We start from the raw sequence: 21224 nt of genomic DNA, 5'->3' as shown, positions 1-21224 counted from the left end.
GCGGGCTGCCGGCTGCGCATGCGCGGCCGCTCCTCGGCTGGCCCCGCCCACGCCGGCCGCACGACGGCTGCGCGCGGATGGCGGTGAGTGGACGTGTGGTCGCGGCTACAGCTGCGGCTGCGGCGTGGGGGCCTTGCCGCTCCCCGGGGCCCGGCGCGCTCGGCGAGCGGCGGGAGCCCAGAGGGGCCTGGGCCTGCGCCTCCGCGGGCTGGCGGGGCTCCGCCGGCCGGCCGGGCGCCCAGGACGGCGGGGCACGGGGCGCGGGCGTCACGCGCGGCCCGGCCCGGCCGAGCGCGGTCCTCACGTCGCGGCCGCCGGTCGGGGGTCGCGGTGACGCGGGGCCCGAGGGCAGCTGGACGCTCGTGACGTGGCGGCGGCCTCGGCCGGTCGGGAAGCGGCACGCGCCGTCGGCGGAGCGGGAGGGGGAGCGTGCGCGCGCGCGCGTCGCTCGTGCGCCAGCCGCCCGGCGACGCCGAGTCGGGCCGGGGCGGCCCCGTCAGTGGCGTTGGCCGCACCGAGTGCAGAGGCGGACAGTGGCCGCTCGGCCCCGGCGGGGCTGCCCATCGGCGCGTGCAGGCCACGTCGTTGCGCGGGCGTCCCCGCTGCGTGGCGGCACCACGCGCAGCTCCTAGAGGGCTCGCCCGGGTCACCGTCGTGTCTCCCTAGAGCAGGGGCCTCAGCCGCAGCGCTCTTGTCGCTCCGGGCTCTCCCTTGGGGACGGCTGCCCTCGTTCGGACTTCACCCTGGGGGGCAGCGATTCAGTCAGTCACGCCGGCACGAGGAAACCTCCATCGGGCTGGACACGGTCGCCGAGCTGAGCTTCCGGCTGGCAGGCCTCCGTGCATGCTGTCAGCCAGGTGCCAGGAAGGCAGCGCCCCCTGAGGGCGAAGGGGCTTCTTCCTGGGGGTCCCCTGGCCTCTCTCCCTGCGCCTCTTTCTTGGCTGGGTCTAATTTGTACCCTTTCCGTGTAATACACGTGAGCATAATTGCTTTCAGTGAGTCCTGTGAGTCTCGGTAGCAAATTACTGAAACCTAGGGCGCTTTGGAGGAGCCCCCTGCCGGCAGTGGTCGGAGGCTTGGGCAGACTGGGCCGACTGGAGGGTTACACCCTATTCTCGCAGTTCGGCACCCCAAGAAGTAATTGCGCCTGGCCGTCATGTCCTACAGAAACACCCCCTCTCCTCCCTCCCTCTGCTTTTCTTCTCTTTCTCCTTGTCACGCCTCCCGTTTTTCATCTTTGTGTGCTCCTCCGTTTTTATCAGCCCTCACTTACCCCATTATAGTAACACCTGGGAGCCCAGGTGCCACACCTGTACGACTAGAGGGTTAACCTGCGGGCAGGCGAGGGGGATGAAGAAAAACACAGAGACATAGGACAGGAAAAGCTGGGGCCAGGTGCGACACTGCGCTCCAGTGGAGATACACATTTATCATACACATCTGAAGGTCGGGGGGTGTGGGGGGACTTCTCAGGACTTGGAACTCGCTGGCAGCAATAACCTCCCGAAGGCCCTGCCTGCACCTGGTTATCAGGGCTAAACCACAAGCAGCTGTCTGTTCTCTGCTGCTCTGCCCTCGGCAGATTGCAACACGGTCAACCATGGCTTTGCCAATGCTTCGACCACAGGTCTGGTGCAGACCCGGCTCTCTGCACCCTGGGTCACTAAACTGGGACGTGCCGGCATGGGGAGATCTCTGATTCAGAGCATCTGTGAGATGTCCCCACATGGCCATCGGGGCACCGGGAGAAAGAATCCCTTCAGGCGTTTGTGCTAAACATTTTGTTCTGCCAGTCATCGTAGAAGTGTGCAAGTCTCTTTGTGAACACTGAATACAGCTAAAGGGGAACTGCGCTTGCCGAACGAGTTCGCTGGCCGGCCCTGCCGATGTGCGAGCTCCGTAAACACCCGCTTCCCTCAGTGCACGCGCAGTTCCGAGCCTTGCTGGGAGGTGCAATCGCTTGGTTATCTGAAGGAAAAAAGGACTCAGCACTTTTACTTGTTTGTTTGCAGGTAAATGCATGGACGGCGTGTGAGATGAGTGACTCGGAAGACGACGGTGTCCCCCGGCTGTCCTCGCACACCTTAGCAGCTCTTCAGGAATTTTATGCTGAGCAGGAGCAGCACGCCGGCCTGGGTGGGGGTGACAAGGACAGCATCGGGGTGATAGAGGAGAACTGGGTAAGTGGGGCTTGTTCTGGACCCGGCCCAGCGGGTGTCTGTCCCACTGATACCCAAGTCTTTGTTACCTGTCACTCGGGAGCAGACCCCTCTGGGGAGCCAAAGCAGAAAGCAGCCCACGGGAATTTTAAGGTGGCGTAAATGCCGACCTTCCTGCTTCTGCTCTCGGGCTGGTCGCTGACCAGACACGTCCAGCACAGGCTCTAGCATTCTGCCTCTGCATATGGCGCCAGCATCCCTCGTGGGAAGGGCTGCTGTGTCACTGCAGGAAATGGGGCAGCCGAGCTTCAGATGTGATGAAACATTGGTGAAAGGCAGTTTTTAAGAAGATACTGATAGTTTCTGGTGTGTAGTATTTTAATTGTATGTTCATGGTCCAAATGAAAATCGGAATTCAAAAGGAAGACAAACGAGTTGAGGGAAACTCCTAGCCTAAGCAGGAACGTAGAAATTTAGACTTTTAAGGAGATGGTTGAGATATAGCTGAGACCTGATCGTCGTCGACCGCCCTGGATGACATCAGTGTTTCCCATCCCTTTGCACCCGCAGTGAAGCGTCCATGTGCTTATTGGCTTTTTTTTTTTTTTTTAAGTCTTTTACATTTCATCAAATTTGGATCTCAAGTTACATAAAATTTTCCGATTTGCCACATGTTGGAAGCTGACGGATAAAGTGTGCCTTTCCAGTTCTCTAAACGACCTGCCCACACAGAAGCCTCCTTCCCGCCGTGTCCCTCCTTCCCGGGTTTCTGCCCCCAGCTGGGAGCTTCCGCGGATGAGAGCTTAGAGAGCCGCATTATTCCTGAGTAGCCTCTCTCTCGTCCTTCTGCTTAATTCTTAAAATACTGTGTACTTTGTTCTGATTCTAAAAGTAATCTACAGGAAACATATGGACAAAAAAATAAGTTCTAATCCTGCACAGAATTGACTATTTTATAATTTTGACACTTTTTAAATTTTTTCAGTTACAATTGACACAGTATTGCGTGAGTTTCAGGCGTACGGTAGAGCGCTTAGACCTTTACATAGCTTGCGAAGTGATCGCCCCAGATAGTCTGTACCCACCTGACATCACACATTACTGACCGTGTCCCCTGTGCTGTGCTTCGCGTCCCATGACTATTTTGTCCGCCAGTTTGTACTTCTTAGTCTCTTCCCCTTTTTCACGCAGCCCGCCAGCGCCCCTCCCATCTGGCGACCATCAGTGTGTTGTCTGTTTTATGTGTTTGGATTCCACATGTACGTGAGACCTTAATAGTATTTGTCTTCCTCCGTCTGACTTAGCACAATACCCTCTAGGTTTATCTGTGTTGTCACAAATGGTAAGATTTCACCCTTTCTTGCGGCTGAGTCACGTATGCCCTACCTCTTTTTTATCCTGTCGTCTGTCGATGGACACCTAGGTTGCTTCCGCATCTCGGCTGTCGTGAATAGTGCTGCAGTGAACACGGGGATGCATACGTGTATCTTTTCGAATTAGTGTAATACGGTGAGAGTAAGATTTTTATTTTTAATAACAATGTGAGAGCCAAAACATGTCATTGTGCCCGACGGTGTGGGAGTGAGGGAAAGGGTAGCTCAGCCGCCTGCCACCAGGAAACTCCCTCTCGGCGGAAGCCCCCGCATTCCATGCCCCCCGCTCCAGCTCCTCTGTAGGCAGAGTCACAGCGGGCACTTTCCCTGTGGCCGAGTGGTCAGACACATGTCACCAGACGTGTTCGTGTGTACGCTTACCCAAATTAATGTCTACAATTTGTTTTTGGAAATGTTTTTTCTCTTGGCATTTTCTCGTGGAATCACGTAACCTGCAAATATTAACACTTCTTTTTTGACTGTATTTTCTCGTGTTAATGCAATGGCTACATCTTGCAGGGAAATGTTGGGTGTGAGTATTGAACATAGACACCTTGCTCCTTGTCTTGTGGGGAAACGCCTTTCACTCTCTTTTTTAAGATACCCTTGATCAGTTTAAAGAAGTCTTTGCTATTCATAACTTGCTAAGACTTTATTTTTTAATTGTGAAGTGGTGTTGAATTTTTTGAAATGCTTTCTTCTTTCACATGTTGGAACGATCATATGTTTTTCTGTAAACATTTAAACCTGGACGTATGAGCTGTCAGCTGCCCTGGCCCTGCCATGTCGCATGGCAGAGGAATCCATTTTTTCCATTAAAATCACCCTTAATGTATAAATGAGAGTAGATAATTAAGGCTCAACAGAGATTTAGATAGAAATCATCTATCAGCATGAATAGAAGGATCCAGATGAAAAACCAACCACCTGCCCCTGAGAGAAAAAATAGCAATTTGTGAAACATACCCTCCCCCGCCACCTTCCGTGCATGCGTGTTGCCTGGCCCTCGGCAGCGGACTCCAGAGGCTTAACTCAGACGCGGGTTCGGTTTTCCTGGCAGGACTCACACTGAGGGGCGCTTTTCCATCAGGAGAAGCGACTGCTTGTCTGCTTGGTGATGTCAGCCGCTGATACCCTGTGCCTACATTGCGTTAATGAGTTAAGGCCTTCTGTTTATTGAAAATAATTTCTAAAAAATAGTTTCAATAAATTTAAATCCATGCCCAGATTTAAATGTAAAAACAACATTTATGCCAACTGTAAAATGATTTCAACTCTTCTCTGTCACAGCAATTGAGCCAGTTCTGGTACAGCCAAGAGACAGCCTTGCGGCTTGCCCAGGAAGCCATCGCCGCTGCCGGGGAAGGTGGCAGGTAAGGTCACACTTTGTCCTTCCTCCGTGAGAGGCAGTTTGTGAGAAGCCTGGGCTGCAGTCTGCAGAACTGTGGTTTGCTTTTTGCACAAGAGGAACAAGACCCCTTCGGGCTGAGTTTTGGGGCCCTGGGACCTGCGCACGGGGTGTCTCGTCTCTACTCTTCCTCTCACGTGCTGACAGCGTCTTTCTTTCAAACCCCTGGAGTCTGTGTTAAAAGAAAAAATCTGTTTGACCTTTCTGAAGTTTGAAGAGCGTAGGTTTTCTTTTAATTTGGTTTATCAGAACGTTACATTTATACAATTTAAAGGAAATGATATGGTCCTAAAAGGCTTGTTCAAAAAAATACCCCTTGCCGATTTTTCCTTTGCCCATCTCCTCCCCTCTTCAGCTCCGTCAATGGACCCTTTGGTATTTCCAGCTGTACTTCTACATACACGTTTACGTGGGCATCTTCGCATTTGTCACTCGTGATGTTTCCTGATCTCGCAAGAGAATGACGGTTGCCCTCCCCCCGCCCCGCCGCGTCCACCCTGATTTGGGGTACATTGTAAGGGAAACATTGTTATAGCTCAGCCTTTTACTTTTTTCTTTCGAAGAAAATACTTTTTTTTTTTGTTTCCATGTTTATATCACTAACCCTCAGGTTCGTCCCAATTTGTGCAAATCTTCCGTCAGTAAAATCAAAGCTATGTCAAATCCTTGGAAAAAATTTTCCTCCAGGGCTTTGCCACCTCCTCTAGGCTGGACTCCCGGATTTCTAACTAGAGCTTCTATCGAGGTCCGCCTTTCCTGTTATGCTGAGGGTCCTCTGTCCTTGCTTCTATTCTGGATCCTGTTTCCTGCGCCCAGTTCGCCTGGGTTGGGTGTACCCTCAGTCCCTTCCATAGAAAAGACGCCCCGGAGGGACACGTGGGACTCTCTGTGGTGCTGCCTCAGCACCGCCAGGCCTGCGTGGGTCTGCGGGGCCTCCAGGGCTATCCCCTCTTCTGGTGGGACACCGGCTTTCTCCCACCCTAGTGCGGGGCCGGCTTAGGGCGCCTCTGAGTCCGCAGGGCTGGCCCGGCCTGGGGCGTCTGTCCCTTGGGCTGGTGGCTGGCCCCTCAGTGGGGGCACTGGCTCACACTGCTCTGATTTCCTTCCCGCTGTCTCTTCTGTCCCTCTTTCTGCGACTCCTGTCACGTGGACGTTGGACCTGATCCCTGCTGCTTTTACCCCATCCATCGTCTTTTTTTACCTTATTTCCTGGGGAAATCCCTCACCTTTATCCTCTGCGTTCACCATCCACACAGGATGAGCCGTAGCTCTTTTCGGGGTCTCTGACGACTGCATCTCGTCCAGCCTTCGGAGGCTGCTGATCTCAGGATCTCGAACGCTGCCTCCTCCCTACACCTGTTTACTCCAGGTGCCTTTTCTCTTCGCTTATTTTGGCTCCTGGTATTAGGTGTTTGCCCCTAATGTGCGTTCACGTTTAGCGGTGGGGGGTCACTCAGAACCTGGAAGCTGATGCGTGGCCGACCTCACCTGTCTGGTCTGTGGCCGGGTGACCTGGACAAAGCCCCAGTGTCTCTGGGCGTGGTCTTTCCTCGCGGGCCAGTCAGAGCTGGTCTTCTGACGCCTGCCTGGGAGTCGTGTGTCTGGCCGTCACCGTGGGGGGCGCATGGCGGAGTAGGCTGGAGGTCCGAGCCCCGGGGGCTTTGCCCTAGCCCTGCTGGCGGTGCCTGCCACCCCCTTCCCCATCCCGAGGACATCCCTCTGGTTCCTGGAGGGACAGGGCCTGGGAGGCTTGCACTGGGCAGAGTCCTGGGAACAGGTGTCCTCTCAGAGGGACCCTCCCCTGACCTGAGCGTCCAGAGCCCCTAGGGCCGGGACAGATGCCAGGTTGTCGCCAGGCCTGGATCCGCGTCTTGGGGCCTCTGCTGACCCCACCTCCCCTGCCGTCCAGCTTCCTGGGCGCGCCTGTCCCCCTCACACTCCGCACGCAGGCTCACGCTGGACGGTGCAGCGGATCGAGCCGCCCTGTGTCTCGCTGGGTGAGGGCCCTGTGCGGTGTGTGCATCCGGGTTTTCAACCCAAGTCCCGCGTCTTCCTCCTTCGTCCTTGGTGTCTCTCAGGGGCGCGTCGTTGTGCGCCAGGCGTTCCTCGGCGGCAGTGTCTCTGCGTGCTCTTTCACGAGGGCTCTGCAAGCGGCTTAGTTTTCCCGAACGGCACCTTCAGGCGCTGTCACGGTTTTTGAGGCGGCGTGTGCCCTGCCCACCACGTCCTGCTCTGCCAGGGTCCCCCGTCTAGCCCTCAGCCCTGAGGCAGTCACACGCTGGGGCCCAGAGACCAGCCACTGGCAAGTCACCAGGGGTGAGCTGCCCTCGGTTCCACTGCTGTGTGTCAAATGCCACTGCCCCCACCGGGTCCTGCAGCTCTGAGCTCGCTGCTGGTGTCAGGCGCTACCTTCTGCCCAACGCAGACCCTTTAGAATTTTCAGTGACGTTCTGCTGGCAACAAGGTCAGATTTGGTTTGTCCAAAAATGTCTTTATTTCACTCTTTCTCGGTGACGCTTCATTGTCTCCTCTGACCTCTGTCACTGCTTGGCATCTTGGCATGGAGCAGACGTGCCTGCATGTCCTTGGCCTCCCCCACCCCCTAGGGCTCTGGTGGCCCCTGCCTCCCCGGGCCTCGACATGCATGCTTCTTACAGAAGTGGATGTGACGTGGCAGGCTTTGACACACGTTGCAGGTGAATTTGGGCCAAGATGCCAGCCCAGCCGGGGCCTCTAGTCCACTCGCGTGACGCTGTTTAGGTTGAGAAATGCATCTCACAGTTTCAAAGCTGAGTTTAATTTTTTTTGAAAGTACTTTTTAAATGACCACGTAATGCATGATGAAAATCTAAGTTACACAGTGGGTTGGGAGCTACTCTCCTCCCCCGTCTCCCGTGGGGCGGCCACAGGGTCTGGCTCGGCCTGAGCGCATGTCCCCAGTCTGTGCCAGTACTTTGGCCTCACGCAGAAAAGCAGCAGAGTTCACAGTTACGTCTGCACCGCGTCTTTGCTTCTGTGCGTCTCTCTGGAGCTGTGGAGTGGCTCAGGTAGTTACTTGGGTTTTTGTTTTTTTTTCAAGATGATGTTTACTACAAAAGACCTTCAAAACATTTAGAGACTAATAGTATTTGAAATGAATGTAAAAGGAACGTGAAAACCATGGGTGAATTTAGGCCTTGGATTCTCTGACGTTTGTTCTGACGTGCCCTGACGGTTTACATGTCTCGCCCTAAAGGCACACTTACCCTTCGCACCTTGAAATTACTAGTCGCACGTTTTAAACACCAGACTCCTTAAAAGGAGGCTGCATGAAATGCACTCAGATTGTCCTGTCGTTACCTCTGTGGAGGTGTGAGCGCAGGGCCTTGTTCTTAGCGAAGGTGTCGCCCACCCACACGGGGCACCGTGGCTGATGGTCTGCCTGTGCGTTTTCCAGGGTGGCCTGCGTGAGCGCCCCCAGCGTCTACCGGGAGCTGCGGGAGCTGTGCGGGGGGCGCGTCTCCGCCTGCGTGTTTGAGTATGACCGGCGGTTCGCCGTGTACGGGCCGGACTTCGTCTTCTACGACTACGCCCGCCCCCTGGACCTGCCCAGGCACGTGGCAGCACACAGCTTCGACATCGTGGTGGCTGACCCCCCCTACCTTTCTGAAGAATGTCTCCAGAAAACCTCTGAAACCATCAAGTACCTGACTCGGGGCAAGATTCTGCTGTGCACAGGTAGGTTGGTGACAGGCCTGCAAGCCTCAGGCTTTAGGCCAGGGTGGACCCTGGACCCATTGCTTACCGCGTGACCCTGGGCAAGTTAGGTGTCCCTGTGCCCTACTGCCTCACCTCAGCTGGGACCGAAGCGGCCGCCCACCTTGCGGAGTCATTGAGAGTCGGTGGCGTGACACATGCACGAGAGGTCTGGCACGTGGTGCGCGTACCGTGGCAGTCAGTCTTAGCTTTGTCAGTGCTGGTCGACCTGGTGTCTGCACTGGACGGCTCGGCGTCAGGCGACTTGGTTAACGCAGAGGGGCCCTCTGCAGAGGACGGGGCACAGGCCCAGGGTGCTGTCCCCCAGCCCAGGCCGAGCCGCGGGGCTCTTCTCACAGCTGAGAACTTGGCCAAGAACCCAACCCTTGTCCACAGGAAGCGTGCGCTCACGCGCCAGCAGCTGCAGCAGTCCTGTGTGCCCGCCGGCGGGGCCCCCTCCTGCAGCGTGGCACTCAGCTTTAGGCCTCAGGTTAAAAGCCATAAGAAGGCAGACCGAAGACACGAATTCTCCATTCTAGCGAGTGCCACGAAAGCATTGGGGTGCTGCACAGGCCGTGGGGCGGGGCTTTGGGTCTGGCAGGGCCTCTGGTGACCCCGGCTGAGAGAGCCCCGTGCAGGTCAGGGTGGGGACTTTGAGGGTGTTCGACCCCAAATGGTGGGGCCTGGTTTGTCTAAGGAAGTTCGCTTTAGCGCTGCACCAGATGGGATCCCCAGGGCTTCCCGTCCAGGCAGAGGTGAGGTCTGGATGTGCTGGGCAGGAGCTGGCACCCTTGGGAGCGAGGCTGGAAGCAGCACCGGCTCTGCCCGTGGGTTGGGGAGGGGTTAGGTGGACGCCACTCTCAACCTGTGCATGGCACCCAGGGGACATGTCCACAGCAAGGGCTGTGCTGGACCCGGCGCCAGGGGTCTGGGGGGGGTGGTGGCGGGGCAGGGAGGGACATGGGCAGAGGGGATGATGGAGTTGTCAGCCAGAGGCTGCTGGGACACGGCCCCCGGGTTTGCAGGACTGGACGTCGCTAGAAGGCGTTCTCAGTCAGAATCAGAAAAGCAGTTTTAATGATTGTAATTTTCTCCGTGGTGCGTTTCTCAGCTTTGCAGAGGCAGAGAAATCAGACAGGAAAGGAAGGTGTGGGCGTTGGCGGGTGCGGGGAGGGGACCGGTGGGGAGGGACGGGGCACGAGGTGGTCCACGGCCGTGCACCTGAGCCGCGTCTGCTCCCCAGGCGCCGTCATGGCAGAGGCGGCCGCGCGGCTGCTGGGCGTGAAGGCCTGCAGGTTCCTCCCGAGACACGCCCGCGCCCTCGCCAACGAGTTCCGCTGTTACGTCAACTACAAGTCCGGGCTGGACCGCGAGGACTGAGGGCAGGTGGCGTAAGTGTGGGGAAGGGCCCTGAGTGACAGCCCAGCCGCCTGGGGTCCACACCCGGGCGGCAGACCTTGGGGCTCCTGCCGCTGGAGTGGGGGTGCAGTGGGCCCATGGACAGCTTGGTGGCCTGGCCAGCGCCCAACTGACAGAACCTTGGCCTCTGTCCCCAGTCCTATGCCCCTGAAATGGGTGACTTCCGAGTCTGCCCGCCACTGTCCCAGAGGGTCACTTCTCTGCAGGACACGCGACTGGCTTGGGGAGCTGGAGGGACGGCAGGGATGCAGCCCAGGCGTCGTCACCCAGGGTCCAGGCTGCCTGAGACGAAGGTGCCATGTGCAAAACCAGATGCGGCAGAGCAAGGGGACATGAGTGACCGGCCTCCAGTGTTCTCCAGAAGACGCCCGCCTGCTCCACGTCAGCAGTGCAGAGACGACCGCCGACACCTGCAAGGTGGATGGACACGGGCCTGAGGCCACACGCTGATGCTCCATCTACATGAGCGCATTCTCGGACAAGGGACAGGTCAGTGGTTGGCGAAGGCCAGGACGGGGCAGGGGTCTATGTAGTGCTGGGCTGGCTCTGAATGAGACGGTCCAGTGACAAGCGTACATGTGACAGCATTACACAAAGCTAACCACGCACCGACGCGTGTAGACTTGGCGACCTGAGCAAGGCCTTGGGCAGGGGCCTGGTTGTAGTGTCGTTACCTGAGCTGTCACCATTGGGGGACTGAGCGAGGGGTACCCAAGATCTCTGTAGTGTTTTTGTAATTTCCTGTGAATCTATAATTTTAAAACAAAATCTTGAAAAGATTACACGTCCCCATCCCATGTGACTTGCTTTGGCTAACAAAACAAAGTCACACGTGTCACCTCCAATCAGCTGTATTTCCCCTGACACTGACTGGCCGCAGTGCACACAGTACAGGGTGTGGGGGGAACCAGGCCCTGAGGCCGAAGCTTGGAGTCTGTGTGCTGGCTGTCACCACACAGCCCAAGTGCGCGCACAGGGAGCAGACGCCGTCAGTGTTGCTGGTGCGTGCCAGGCCGGGTGCGGGGCCCACTCCCGCCCGTCTCTCTCAGGCCCTGGTCATCGTTCCTGGGGAATGTCATGTTGTGTAAAGGTCACTCGGCACTTTTACGAGATGTTTGCATTTTACCTGTGCGCCGGCATCTGGCACCTTGAGTATTCAATAAACGTTCTTTGAAAAGTAACCCCTACATTAACACTGCTAAACATCTGAGTAACGGGTTGCCCGGCGTGTGACTTAGGACCCGGGAGTGCGGCGGCCTGGCAGCAAGGGGGTGCTAGCTCTGCAAGCCCAGCCCTCGGGGTGGGGAGACCCGACCTCCCCTGGCAGGGAGGGAAGGTGCAGCAGGCCTGCGTGGATACGTTTGTCTCACGAGCAGCCACCGTGTTCTCGCGCTCTGGGCCCAACGTGGCTCAGCAAGGCCATGGACAGTGTGCAGCTGCTGGGGGGCTGTGGGGACCCGTCTGCATCGCTTGCGACAGGTAGGGTGCACACGGCCACCAGCTCGGAGACGACGGGCTTACCGAGTTGTCCGGAGGTTGACTGCTTCTCACCGTGGAACCAAAGGTGACGTAACAGACGTCTTTGTCAGCCTCTCCTCACAGAGGATCTGCGCTGAGACAGGATAACTGTGTGAGTGGACAGGGAATGGATGGTGGCAGAGGTCCCCGTGTCACTACTTAGCTGCGTGTGTGGGCGGGGCTGTGACACAAAAGCTGGCTCAGACGGGGTGGTGCTGGTCCTGTCCGCCCTACCCCCCGCCCGCGGGACCAGTCACAAAGCTCGCCACCTGCCCCTCGCCTCGGGGACGCGGCGGCCCAGGTTTGGGCTCTGGGCCCTGGATGCTGCTGTTGACACGTGCGCGTGTCTCGGGATCGCCATTCCCAGAGGATGCGCAGCAGAAAGGCGGGCGGCCGGTCATGGAGCATCTTCGACAACCAGCGCGAGGCACCTGCCCGTGGAGGGCTGCACAGGGGTGAGCTGCCAAACGGAACGCGGCCCCTGGCACTCGGGAGGACCTGGCAGTGAACTGCTGCTCCGTGACGCCTGGCGACAGGACAGGCCCCCGCTGCAGTGCCCCTGGGGCGTGTTCCTGGAGCCGAGGACTCCCCCGCCACCTCGGAGCAGCAGCACACCGGCTCACTGTGGCCAGCCGCGCCTACACACTGGTCACCACCCTCATCTCCCCGCCGCCGGGGCTTGGTTTAGACTCACCTTGATACCCAGGAGCACAGAGCTCGGCGATGGATCTCCTTGAACTACAGCTTCCAGCATCACTCATGGTTCACTGGCGCGGCGTGGCCAAATCCCGGGTACCGCACTGGGCGTCCAGGGCTCACGGCGTCCGCGAGGCTGAGGCGCTGCCCATTTGGTAGGGAGTGGACCGGCCCGGGGCCAGCGGCCGAGGCCGGTGGTGGCCCGAGCACGCCCAGTGCCCATGGCTGGCTGCGGGAGCTCAAGCCTGGGACGGGCGAGTGCTCACTCACACAGGTGTCACACAGATGGGTGTGCCTGGGTGTGCCATTCGGGGAGAGGCCCTGAGAAGGCTGCCTTTCTCGGTCTCGGAGGGGACAGCGCTCCCTGCAGGCTCGGCCCCCGCTGACACAGACCATCTACACTAGCGTGGCTGGAGTGCCACATGGCACTTAATGTGGCTGAACCACCACCCATGGCCTTCACTGCTGCGAAAGGCAAGTTTCCTTTCTAACTTGTGGCCTCTTGTGGCCTCTTTATGGCTGCTGCTCTGAACCAGAACGAAAGGCTGCTCTGAGCCTTCTGTGTCTGTCCCAGACCGGCCACCACTGGGGACACCTTTTTTAAGAGGCTGGACAGAGAAGTAGAATTTCCCAAACTCTCCACAGCTACCACTCTCAATTGAGCACTTGCTCAGAGACCCTGGGTGTCTCAGCTCTTCACGCACAGCTGGTCAATGGCGCCTCCGCCAAACCACACGAGGATGGTGGCAGCACACTCCTCCGGCATTGGAGCCTGGGTGTGAAGCCACTCAGGACGGGCACGTCCCAGCCGGGGAGGAGGACTCCACGACCAGCCGAACCTTCGAAAACCACGTCAAAGCTTAAACTCTCAGCGTAAGGTTAAGGTAACGTGAGGTCCTTAATCGACATACTGTTGGCCCTAAAAACTCGGCCCAGCAGAGCCACATCCAGACAGACAGAGGCACAAAAGCAGCAAAGCTTCACCGATTGTTTCAACAACTTAAAGAGACCTCACTTTTACAGATCACTATTCAGCGACAGATTTCCAGGCTCGCATGGCCACGTGGGCAAGCAGTGGCCTAGGCCACTCTGGGAACTGAGGTGGCCTGCAATCTGTGGCTACTTCTGGAAGTCCTTAAAACTAAGCCCAGGCTTGCGTTCTTGCTGAGGATTGGCAAAGACACCCCATTCTACCTCTCGGGTCATCCTGCCGCCCCTTAGCCACAAACTGCTCCCCCACCCCGACTTTCAGAACTGAGAAGAAACATGCAGCTGTGTCCCTGCAGCACTGGCACACTCACACGGAAAACCGAGACTGACCTCCGGGATGCGTGTGCAGCCCCCGGTGCTTCCTTCCTATTCCTGGGGCAGCTGGGGGGCTGGCAGGATGCGGGGCGGGGCAGGTCACGTCCAGACGTGACTCTGCAGTAAAGCCAGCTGGGGGACACGCAGGCTTCCAGGACGCAGGCCACAGCGCCAGCTAAGAGTGTACCTGAGCTTCCTAACTGTGGCAGGAAGTGGAGACCACGTTTATGTCAAAGAAACGTTTTAATGGAATTGCTCAAAGTTGCCAATATAAAAACAGCTTCTGCCTCTACTGGAAGCAGACAGGTGTACATTCTTTCTTAGATCTTTAGAAAGCGTCCACCTGTCATCTACCTACGTGTGGAGGCTGTGGCCTCCTGCGTGTCCCAGCAGCGTGTCCCCAGCGGTGGCCAGTTCCCGGCGCCGGCTTCTGCTAGGAGGAGCCGGGGCGGCCGGGCGGGCGCGCGGGCCGCTCCTTGGCGTCGCGGTCGTCGGCGGGCGCGGGCACGCAGGTGCAGCCCACGGGCACCGCCACGTACTCCTCGGCGTAGACGGCGCGGCCGCCCGCGCAGCCCGGCGCGCGGCGCAGCACCACGGCGGGCAGCAGCACGGGCGCACTGCGCAGGCGCAGGTCCTCCTCGCCGCGCGGCCCGGTCAGGCAGCCGCGGCACAGGCAGTAGGCCTCGGGCAGCAGGCGCGGGAAGCGGGCCGGGTCGTAGGAGACCCTGCGGGGAGCGGGGGAGGGGGCGTCAGCGCGCCGGTGCGGGGCTTCTACCGCCCTGCGTCCGTCTGTCAGAGCCCCCGTACCCCCGTCTGTGAATGGGCCAAAGTCACACTCGGGACAGCAGGCCTGGCCAGCCTGGGACATGTGACAAAGCAGCCATCTTCGCCCTCCTCCAGGCCCTCCGTTTTCAAGTCCGATGCCAAGGACGAGTGACACCTACAGACGGCCTGCAGCCACCACACAATGGCTCCCGGGGGGAGGGGGGGAAGCGGAGGGACAGGAGCATCCCCAGGCGGGACTCTGCCGTCCACTACCCCCTCCCCAAAGCAAAGAAGTCACTGGCCGGCACCCAGGGCTCCTCCCTAAGGTCCCCTTGCACAGGCAGCTACTCTCCCCATCTCTCATGGGGTCGCCATGACCCCAAATTCTCATTTCCACCATGAATTTGCAGTTTAAAACATAAACCCTCTTATGAACGTTTCTCTTCTGGAGCTGAGTCCTTGGAACCCTGAAACCTCAGAGTCACAGCCACGACTCCTCCAAGCTCTCAAGCAAGACATCTGCAGATGCACCCCATGCCACCCCGGAAGGCCTCCGAAAGTGCTGCCCACGGGGAGTAACAAGGAGGTGATGGAACGAGACGCACACACACCTAGGACCTGAGGATGGTTGTGTCTCCACGCCGACGGCCATTCACATGGCGGGAAAGAGCCGAGACGCGCTTGCCTGTGGGGGTGCCTGGGGGCACTCACGCATCCCCGATGCGGGTGGCGCCCGGCGCACTGGGAGGAGGGGCGGGGAGGCGATGCCCTGAAGGGGGCGGGCCTGGTGCCACCGGAGGACCGCCGCCCGGGCTCGGGGTCCGCGTCTGAATGTGGGGTTGGGTAGGCATGGTGTTGGGGTGGGGCCACTGAGAGGGGTTGTGATGGGAGGCAGGGAGGAGGAGACTGCTGGGGGGAGCAGCCATCCAGCTCTCACAGCTGTGCTACAGGAGGGCACAGTGACGCCAGCCACAGACACCCTCCCAGCCACAGCCACCCCACCCACGACGCCCCCCACGCCTTCCCCCTCCTTGCACCATGCGCCATTCTCTGGGAGGCACGCCGCTCCCCAGGAGGGCGGGCGCCTCGCCGAAGCCTCCTCGTTGAGCTGCCTTGCTTGCGCATCTACTCCCCCTGCACGCACTCCACCTCCCCCCCAGCTGAATGAATAGACATTTCTCCAAAGAGAACATACAGATGCCAACAGATGTGAGAAGACGCTCAAGGTCAGCAATCACCAGGGAAACGCAAGTCACACCCATAGTGAGCCGTCCCCTCACACCTGTCAGGATGGTCACCATCAAAAGACAGCGGACAGCCAGTGCCGGGAGGACATGGAGGCAGGAAGCTCATGCGCGGCCTCCGTGGACGACAGTGTGGACAGTCCCCAGAAAATTAATACTAGAACTACCTTGCAACCCAGCAGTCCCACTTCTGGGAACATCAGCGTATGCTCCCAGAAGACATTGGCGCCCACACGCCCACAGCAGCACCATGTACAAAAAGCCAAGGCCTGGAAACGCCTGTGTCCATCGACGGATGATGAGTGGATAAAGAAAACGCACGTATCACACACACTACTCAGCCATAAAAATGAATTTATGCCCTTGTGAATGGACCCAGAGAGCGTTATGCTGAGTGAGCTAAGTCAGACAGGACACACAGTGATCTCAGTTATGTGCAGAATCTACAAAGAAAAACACACAGACACACACGAGCTCATGGATACAGAACAGACCGGTGGTCGCCAGGGGTGGGGACGGGCGGGGGAAATGGGTGAGGGGTCAGAGGGTGCAAACTTCCCGTCATAAAGCAGTCCTGGGATGTTATGTGCAGTATGGTGACCAATGGTGACAGTACTGTGCGCACATCTGAAAGTTGCTGAGAGCAGATCTTACAAGCAGCCACGGGCCACTAGGGGCCAACTCCTGACTGGTAGCCGGTCTGCAGCCTGCACAAATACTGGGTGATCACGCTGCACCCCTGGAACCGATTAGACGCGGTGTGCTGCGGTGTGCCGTTACCTCGGCAACGAGGGAGAGAACCGAGCAGTGACGGGGCCGTCGCTGACCTGGTTTGCTGTGAATCAAGACCCCTCAATCCGTCTCCACTGGGATGAGAAACCATATGGCCGCTTAAAACGTCACGAAACCCAAACTGAAGGACAGCCCACAAAACCACTGGCCAAGATAAAGAACGGTCCCAGGCCGGAGGGAACTGCGGCCCTGGCCACCACAGGCGGTGTGCGGGCTGGGCTGGGTCTGGGGCAGAAAAGGGGCTTTGCTGGGACACTGAGTAAGCGTCATGCATCAGGTGACATTGTGCCGGGCCTACCTCCTAGTCCGGAGGATGTGGGTTACGACGCTGGCCTCTGGGCAGTCTGGAAACGGTGCAAGGATTCCTTGTATTGAATGCACAGCTTTTTTCCATTAGTTTGAAATTATTTCAAAATGAAGAGTTAATAAAACAGAAAAAAAGAAAAGCGTTAAGTTTTAAAGAACCACTTCTGAGACAATCAGGGAAATGTGAACTCAGACAGTATTAGCAGTGGGTGTCAGTTTAGGGGTGTGGACGCTGTGAGCCGTCTGTTAGAGATGCACACCAAACACGAGCGCGTCACGCTCACGGATGCTCGTGCTAAGGAAGGTCACCAAGTGCCCTCTGAACGATCAGGTCGTGTGCAGCAGACGAGGGGGCGGCCTCTGCAGACGCACAGCCCTGGTCAGGGCAAACTGGCGCCGCGCACACACGTGGGGGGTCCCAGACTAACACCCGGGGGGTCCGAGGTCAGGCCGGAGGACAGGGGCAGAGCCTGGCAGAGCAGGGGCAAGGGCGGGCTCAGCAAAGGGGCTGGGAACACACGTCACTGCAGCTGGAGGGCATGTGTGCACGCGGTGGGGTGGCGATTTGGTGACAAGTGTGAGAGGTTGGCAAGGCCCTTGAAGACCAGGGAAAGGCCTGCCCTCCCCGCCCCCTCACCCCCGGCCATGGGGGGCCCTGGAAGACTAAGCAGCAGGACACAGCCCCTCAACAGCAGTACGGACTCGGTCAGGACAAAGAGGGTGGGGGCCGGGCACAGCCCCCTCAGACTCCACACCCTCATCTACCCAAAAGTGGATGACCCCCAGTCACAGGCACCCACCCACGTGTCACCTGCTGGTGTGACAGATAGAGCCACCTTGGACGCCGAACTGCCAGAGGCTCGCCTAACACCACCCACTTCACCCCACCAGTCATCCTGGGACTGAAATTTCCATCAGAGTGACATCCGTGGGCTAAGACGTCATGACAGACACCTGCTGCCTCCCCCGCCCCTGCCTCTCCCTGGGACATGGGACATAGTAAGAAGGCACAAGACTCGGTGGTTTTGTGACCGGGAGGCTCTTACAATAGAAGTGTGTACAGGGTGGGGACGTAAGGCACATGGAAGCACCGATACCACTGGTCCCCACAGAAAGCAGGAAGGACACTGGTTGAGGGGAGAGGCCAGGAGAGAAGGTCGGAGGCCTCGGGACAGCCAGGGGACACGGCGCTGAGCCCGAGGCCCTGAGGAAGGGACGGCCGGAGTCTTTGGTTAAAGAAAGTGGCTGTGAAAGTGACGAAGAGGCCCCGCCAGGGACCTTCCTCCGAGCGTCACAATGGGGCCGAGCGAGGCGGGTGCAGCTGCGCCTCCCGCGAGCCGCGAGTCTCCGCGTCGTGGTTTCTGCCCTGTGGAACCTGGCATAGGTGTGGCTCGGGACACGACATGCCTCCCCCCGGTGACGTCCCAGAAGTGCCCCTGGGGCCGCATGTGGCGCTTGGCTCCAGTGAGGGACAGCTGCCCAGCTTAATCCAAGAACAAAGGACGATCCTCCTGGGAGGGCGGGAGGTGATGGAAACTGAGCTGGAGAGGAATGAGTGACAGCAGGGACAGAAAAAGAGCACCGCCCCCCCTCCCCCGAACCTGGTAGGAAACAATTCCAGGCCTTTCTGGGAGCATTGCCACCGCGGACAACAAGGCACCGGGCAGACGGCCACAGCCCGCGTCCCCATCTGGTGCCCGAGGTATGAAATGCCACAAGGCCGTGGACGTGGCTCGCCGCCCGCGTCCCCAACACAACGGTGGAGGCTGAGTCTGCAGTTCCCAGACCCCAGGCCCAGGGACGAGGTGGGGGCTTCTTGGACGCAGGTCGGGTACCCACCGGTGCTGCACCCTGTGAGGGAGGACGAAGCCACGCCGGCCGCGGGTTCTCAGGCTGAGATCGGCCCCTCGGGCCACCTTAAAGGCGGGACAGGGCCAGCAAGGGCCCCAAACGTCCGTCCGTCCAGCTTAGTTGCTGGCAGGTGACACTGGGCACCTCGCTGCCCCTGCCTGGTTTTCTGCAGCGTGAAGGGGACTGGATGGCCACTTCCCCCAAGCGTCCCGGGGCAGGACCGATGGTGTGGCCCCGGTGCTTTCTGCAGTCCGCCAAGTCCCCACGGTCCTGGACACCCCCCCAACCACCCCGGTTAAGCTGCAAACTCAGAGCTGTCTCCCCCCGTCTCAGGACCTGGTGAGCTGACCCCAAAGTATCCACAGGGAAAAAGGCCGAGAAAGGCTGACCATAGTGAGGAAGGGGGAGGGGCTCTGCCCCTAGACACGGACACTGAGGAACCGTGGTGGGGACACCTGGTGGCCCCTGGGGAGGCCAAGGGTGGCATGTCCCTCCAAGAGCTGAAGTCCCCTGAAAAATGCCATCTCTGCCTGGGACACGAGTGACAAGTAGTCACAGCCAAAACGTGCCTTTCAGACCACGTGCCTCAGCGCCGTGCGGCTGTGTCACAGACACAGATGATCATGTCACCACACCCGAGACCAGGAGCCCCACACGCACCAGCTGCCCCGACCACTGTCCTTACACTGGGCTCCGGCAGCCATGGTCACCAAGGGACATGGGGATGACTGCGTGTCCCCAAACACCCCTGGGTGTCTGGTCCTCCTGGCTGGGCCCCTGCCAGGGCGTGGCTGGTGCCGGTCTCTGCGACCCCGCCGGACCAGCCTCAGGTGCGGCGTGGGGGGCGCTCAGCCGGTGTCCACACCCCAAGGTTCGGACCCTTCTCTGGGGTGGGCTGGGGTGTCAGTGCCCATTGGAGGCCCCAGGTGGTCCTGGACACAGCCTGGTGGGGGCCTGGGCTCCAGGTCTGCAACGTCACCAGGCGGCCATTTGTGACAACTTCCTGGTCTCTCCCCTTGGGATCAGCCCTGCAGCCACAGCCAGGAGGGGACAAGTCAGGGGACCCCGGCAGAGAAGGGGAAGGGCAAGGCCAGAGCGGCAGGCCTCTGCTCTCTGGCCAGGGAGTGACCAGGGACACAGAGACCAGTTTCCCTCTGTGGCCGACATGCCAGCAGCTCCATTCACTGGGCCTCAGGTGGCCATGGCCTTGAGCACATACTCCAGATGTCCTGGCCCCACGAGAGGACACTAGGGTGCGTGTCCCACAGAGAGGGACGTGGAAAATCTCCCAGGACAGCAACGAGTGTGACAGGTACAAAGGCCTGCAGTCCAGCCCCAAGGACAGCGGGGGTCAGTCCTGCCCATGTGGGGACTGAGGTGGATGCTGTGGTCAGAGCCAGCTCCGGGCTGCCCGCCCTCTCCTGAGTCGGGAGACCACCGAGGCCTGACGGGGGTGGGACATGCCCAGGGCCCCCAGCCGGCCATGCAGACTGCGCGCACCAGCGGTCGTCAGCCCCTGCCCGGCGAGTGTCTGCCATCCCACAGACAATCTGTCCCCTGGGAGATGGGGCGAGGACAGAGACGCCAGGGCAGCTGGGAAAAACTTCTGGAAGGTAACTCAGAAAGAGGCTTTGCGAGGGGAGGGAGGAGGACGAGGGACGGCCAGAATTCCTCGCGGGGTTCTGCTCCTCTGTCATGGCAAATGCCACGGGCAGTGCAGCTGGGGACTCGTCTTCAAAGGAAAAAATGCAGCAAAGCCCGAGGGACGCTTCCCCACCGTGTGTCCTGCCCTGTCGGGAAGCTGCAGAATGTGGGCTCGGCACCCAGTGACGCGGTACTGGGGACGAGGGGGCCACCTTGACCCGACAGGAACCAGCTCCGTCACCCTGGGTCACGAGTGAGACCGAGCCTGGACTCCCCCGAGTCCCTCTGTTAGGCACAAGCATTTTATTCAGCCAAGGACACTGAAAGGCGTGACAATGGGAAGAAATACTCTCCTCGTCTCCGGCCCCCACAGGAATGCAGACGCAAAACCCTGGCAGTCAGACGGTATCGCTCCAAGCAAAGCCAGCGTCTCCTTTTCCAGGAGAGACTCAGCCATGGCAGCGCTCTGCGTTTGCTGAGACCGACGGGTCACGAGAGCCTGCCGTGTTCTGAGCAGCTCGCGGGGAAAAACACACGCGTGGCTTTGACCAATTAAGGTCACCTACCTATAAACACAGTTTTGGGGTAAAACCCTGAGCTGCTTTGGATGCGTGTCACCTTCCCTATGATGGACACTCCCGCACCCACCGAGTCAGCGGCCGTGGGTGGAGACTCCCCTGCTGGGCAGGCAGCCACCGCTTGTCCCCCTTCTCGTCCCCAGCCCCAACCCCGTCTTTCTTCACAGAGCCTCATCATAAGGTGGCACAGAGAGGATGTGGCACCCGTGTGGACGTGCCACGTGCAGGTAGTCCTTGGGGGCACGACGGCTTCGCCCGCCTATTTGTCATTAGAATAACCCGCAGGTTGGAAGCAGGGACCCAGGGAAGAGTAAACACGCTAAAGAGAAACGTCGCAGAAGGCGACGGACTCAGAAATCACGCGATGGCCGCCCGGCGAGGCAGCAGGGTGCTGTCCCCTGTGGTCACAGCCGAGGCTGGGTTCAGCCACC

At 59.1% G+C, this 21224-nt stretch overlaps 2 protein-coding genes across 7 annotated transcripts in view; one reads left to right on the top strand and one right to left on the bottom strand.

Annotated features, from left to right (window-relative positions):
* The first annotated feature begins 34 nt into the window (after positions 1-34).
* EEF1AKMT1 (EEF1A lysine methyltransferase 1) lies at positions 35-11287 on the top strand. 4 transcript variants are annotated; one of them, XM_039863142.1, is made up of 6 exons: positions 35-83; positions 2013-2180; positions 4823-4905; positions 8377-8657; positions 9919-10061; positions 10301-11287. In XM_039863142.1, the coding sequence occupies exons 1-5, from the start codon at positions 78-80 to the stop codon at positions 10053-10055; spliced, it is 675 nt and encodes a 224-aa protein (XP_039719076.1). In that variant the 5' UTR covers positions 35-77; the 3' UTR covers positions 10056-10061; positions 10301-11287. The 4 variants fall into 4 exon arrangements, with proteins under 4 accessions (XP_039719076.1, XP_039719066.1, XP_039719082.1 ...); XM_039863132.1 differs by having other exon boundaries at positions 9919-10066; XM_039863148.1 differs by lacking the exon at positions 10301-11287 and adding an exon at positions 10159-10288 and having other exon boundaries at positions 9919-10066.
* The window catches only part of IL17D (interleukin 17D), a 17955-nt gene continuing 6463 nt past the window's right edge, over positions 9733-21224 (bottom strand). The window contains exons 3-5 of one of the 3 annotated variants that reach the window (XM_039863186.1): positions 12307-14338; positions 11616-11706; positions 9733-10504 (exon numbers count right to left, since the gene is read on the bottom strand). In XM_039863186.1, coding sequence (XP_039719120.1) covers positions 14047-14338 — 292 coding nt within the window. In that variant the 3' untranslated portion in view covers positions 9733-10504; positions 11616-11706; positions 12307-14046. Of the gene's footprint in view, positions 10505-11615; positions 14339-21224 lie in introns of all 3 variants that reach the window. The other 2 variants (XM_039863179.1, XM_039863170.1) reach the window with 2 other exon arrangements.

Source organism: Pteropus medius, unplaced genomic scaffold, assembly GCF_902729225.1.
Source record: "Pteropus medius unplaced genomic scaffold, Ma_sr-lr_union100, whole genome shotgun sequence".
Lineage (NCBI taxonomy): Eukaryota > Metazoa > Chordata > Mammalia > Chiroptera > Pteropodidae > Pteropus > Pteropus medius.
Note: the sequence above shows the minus strand (reverse complement) of the source record. Positions and strands in the feature narration are given on the sequence as shown.

What these genes read in the sequence shown, in the direction of transcription:
- EEF1AKMT1 (XM_039863142.1), top strand. An exon ending in GCTGCCGGGGAAGGTGGCAG is followed by an intron (nt 4,906 to 8,376) that starts GTAAGGTCACAC and finishes TGCGTTTTCCAG; the next exon opens with GGTGGCCTGCGTGAGCGCCC. An exon ending in CAAGATTCTGCTGTGCACAG is followed by an intron (nt 8,658 to 9,918) that starts GTAGGTTGGTGA and finishes TCTGCTCCCCAG; the next exon opens with GCGCCGTCATGGCAGAGGCG.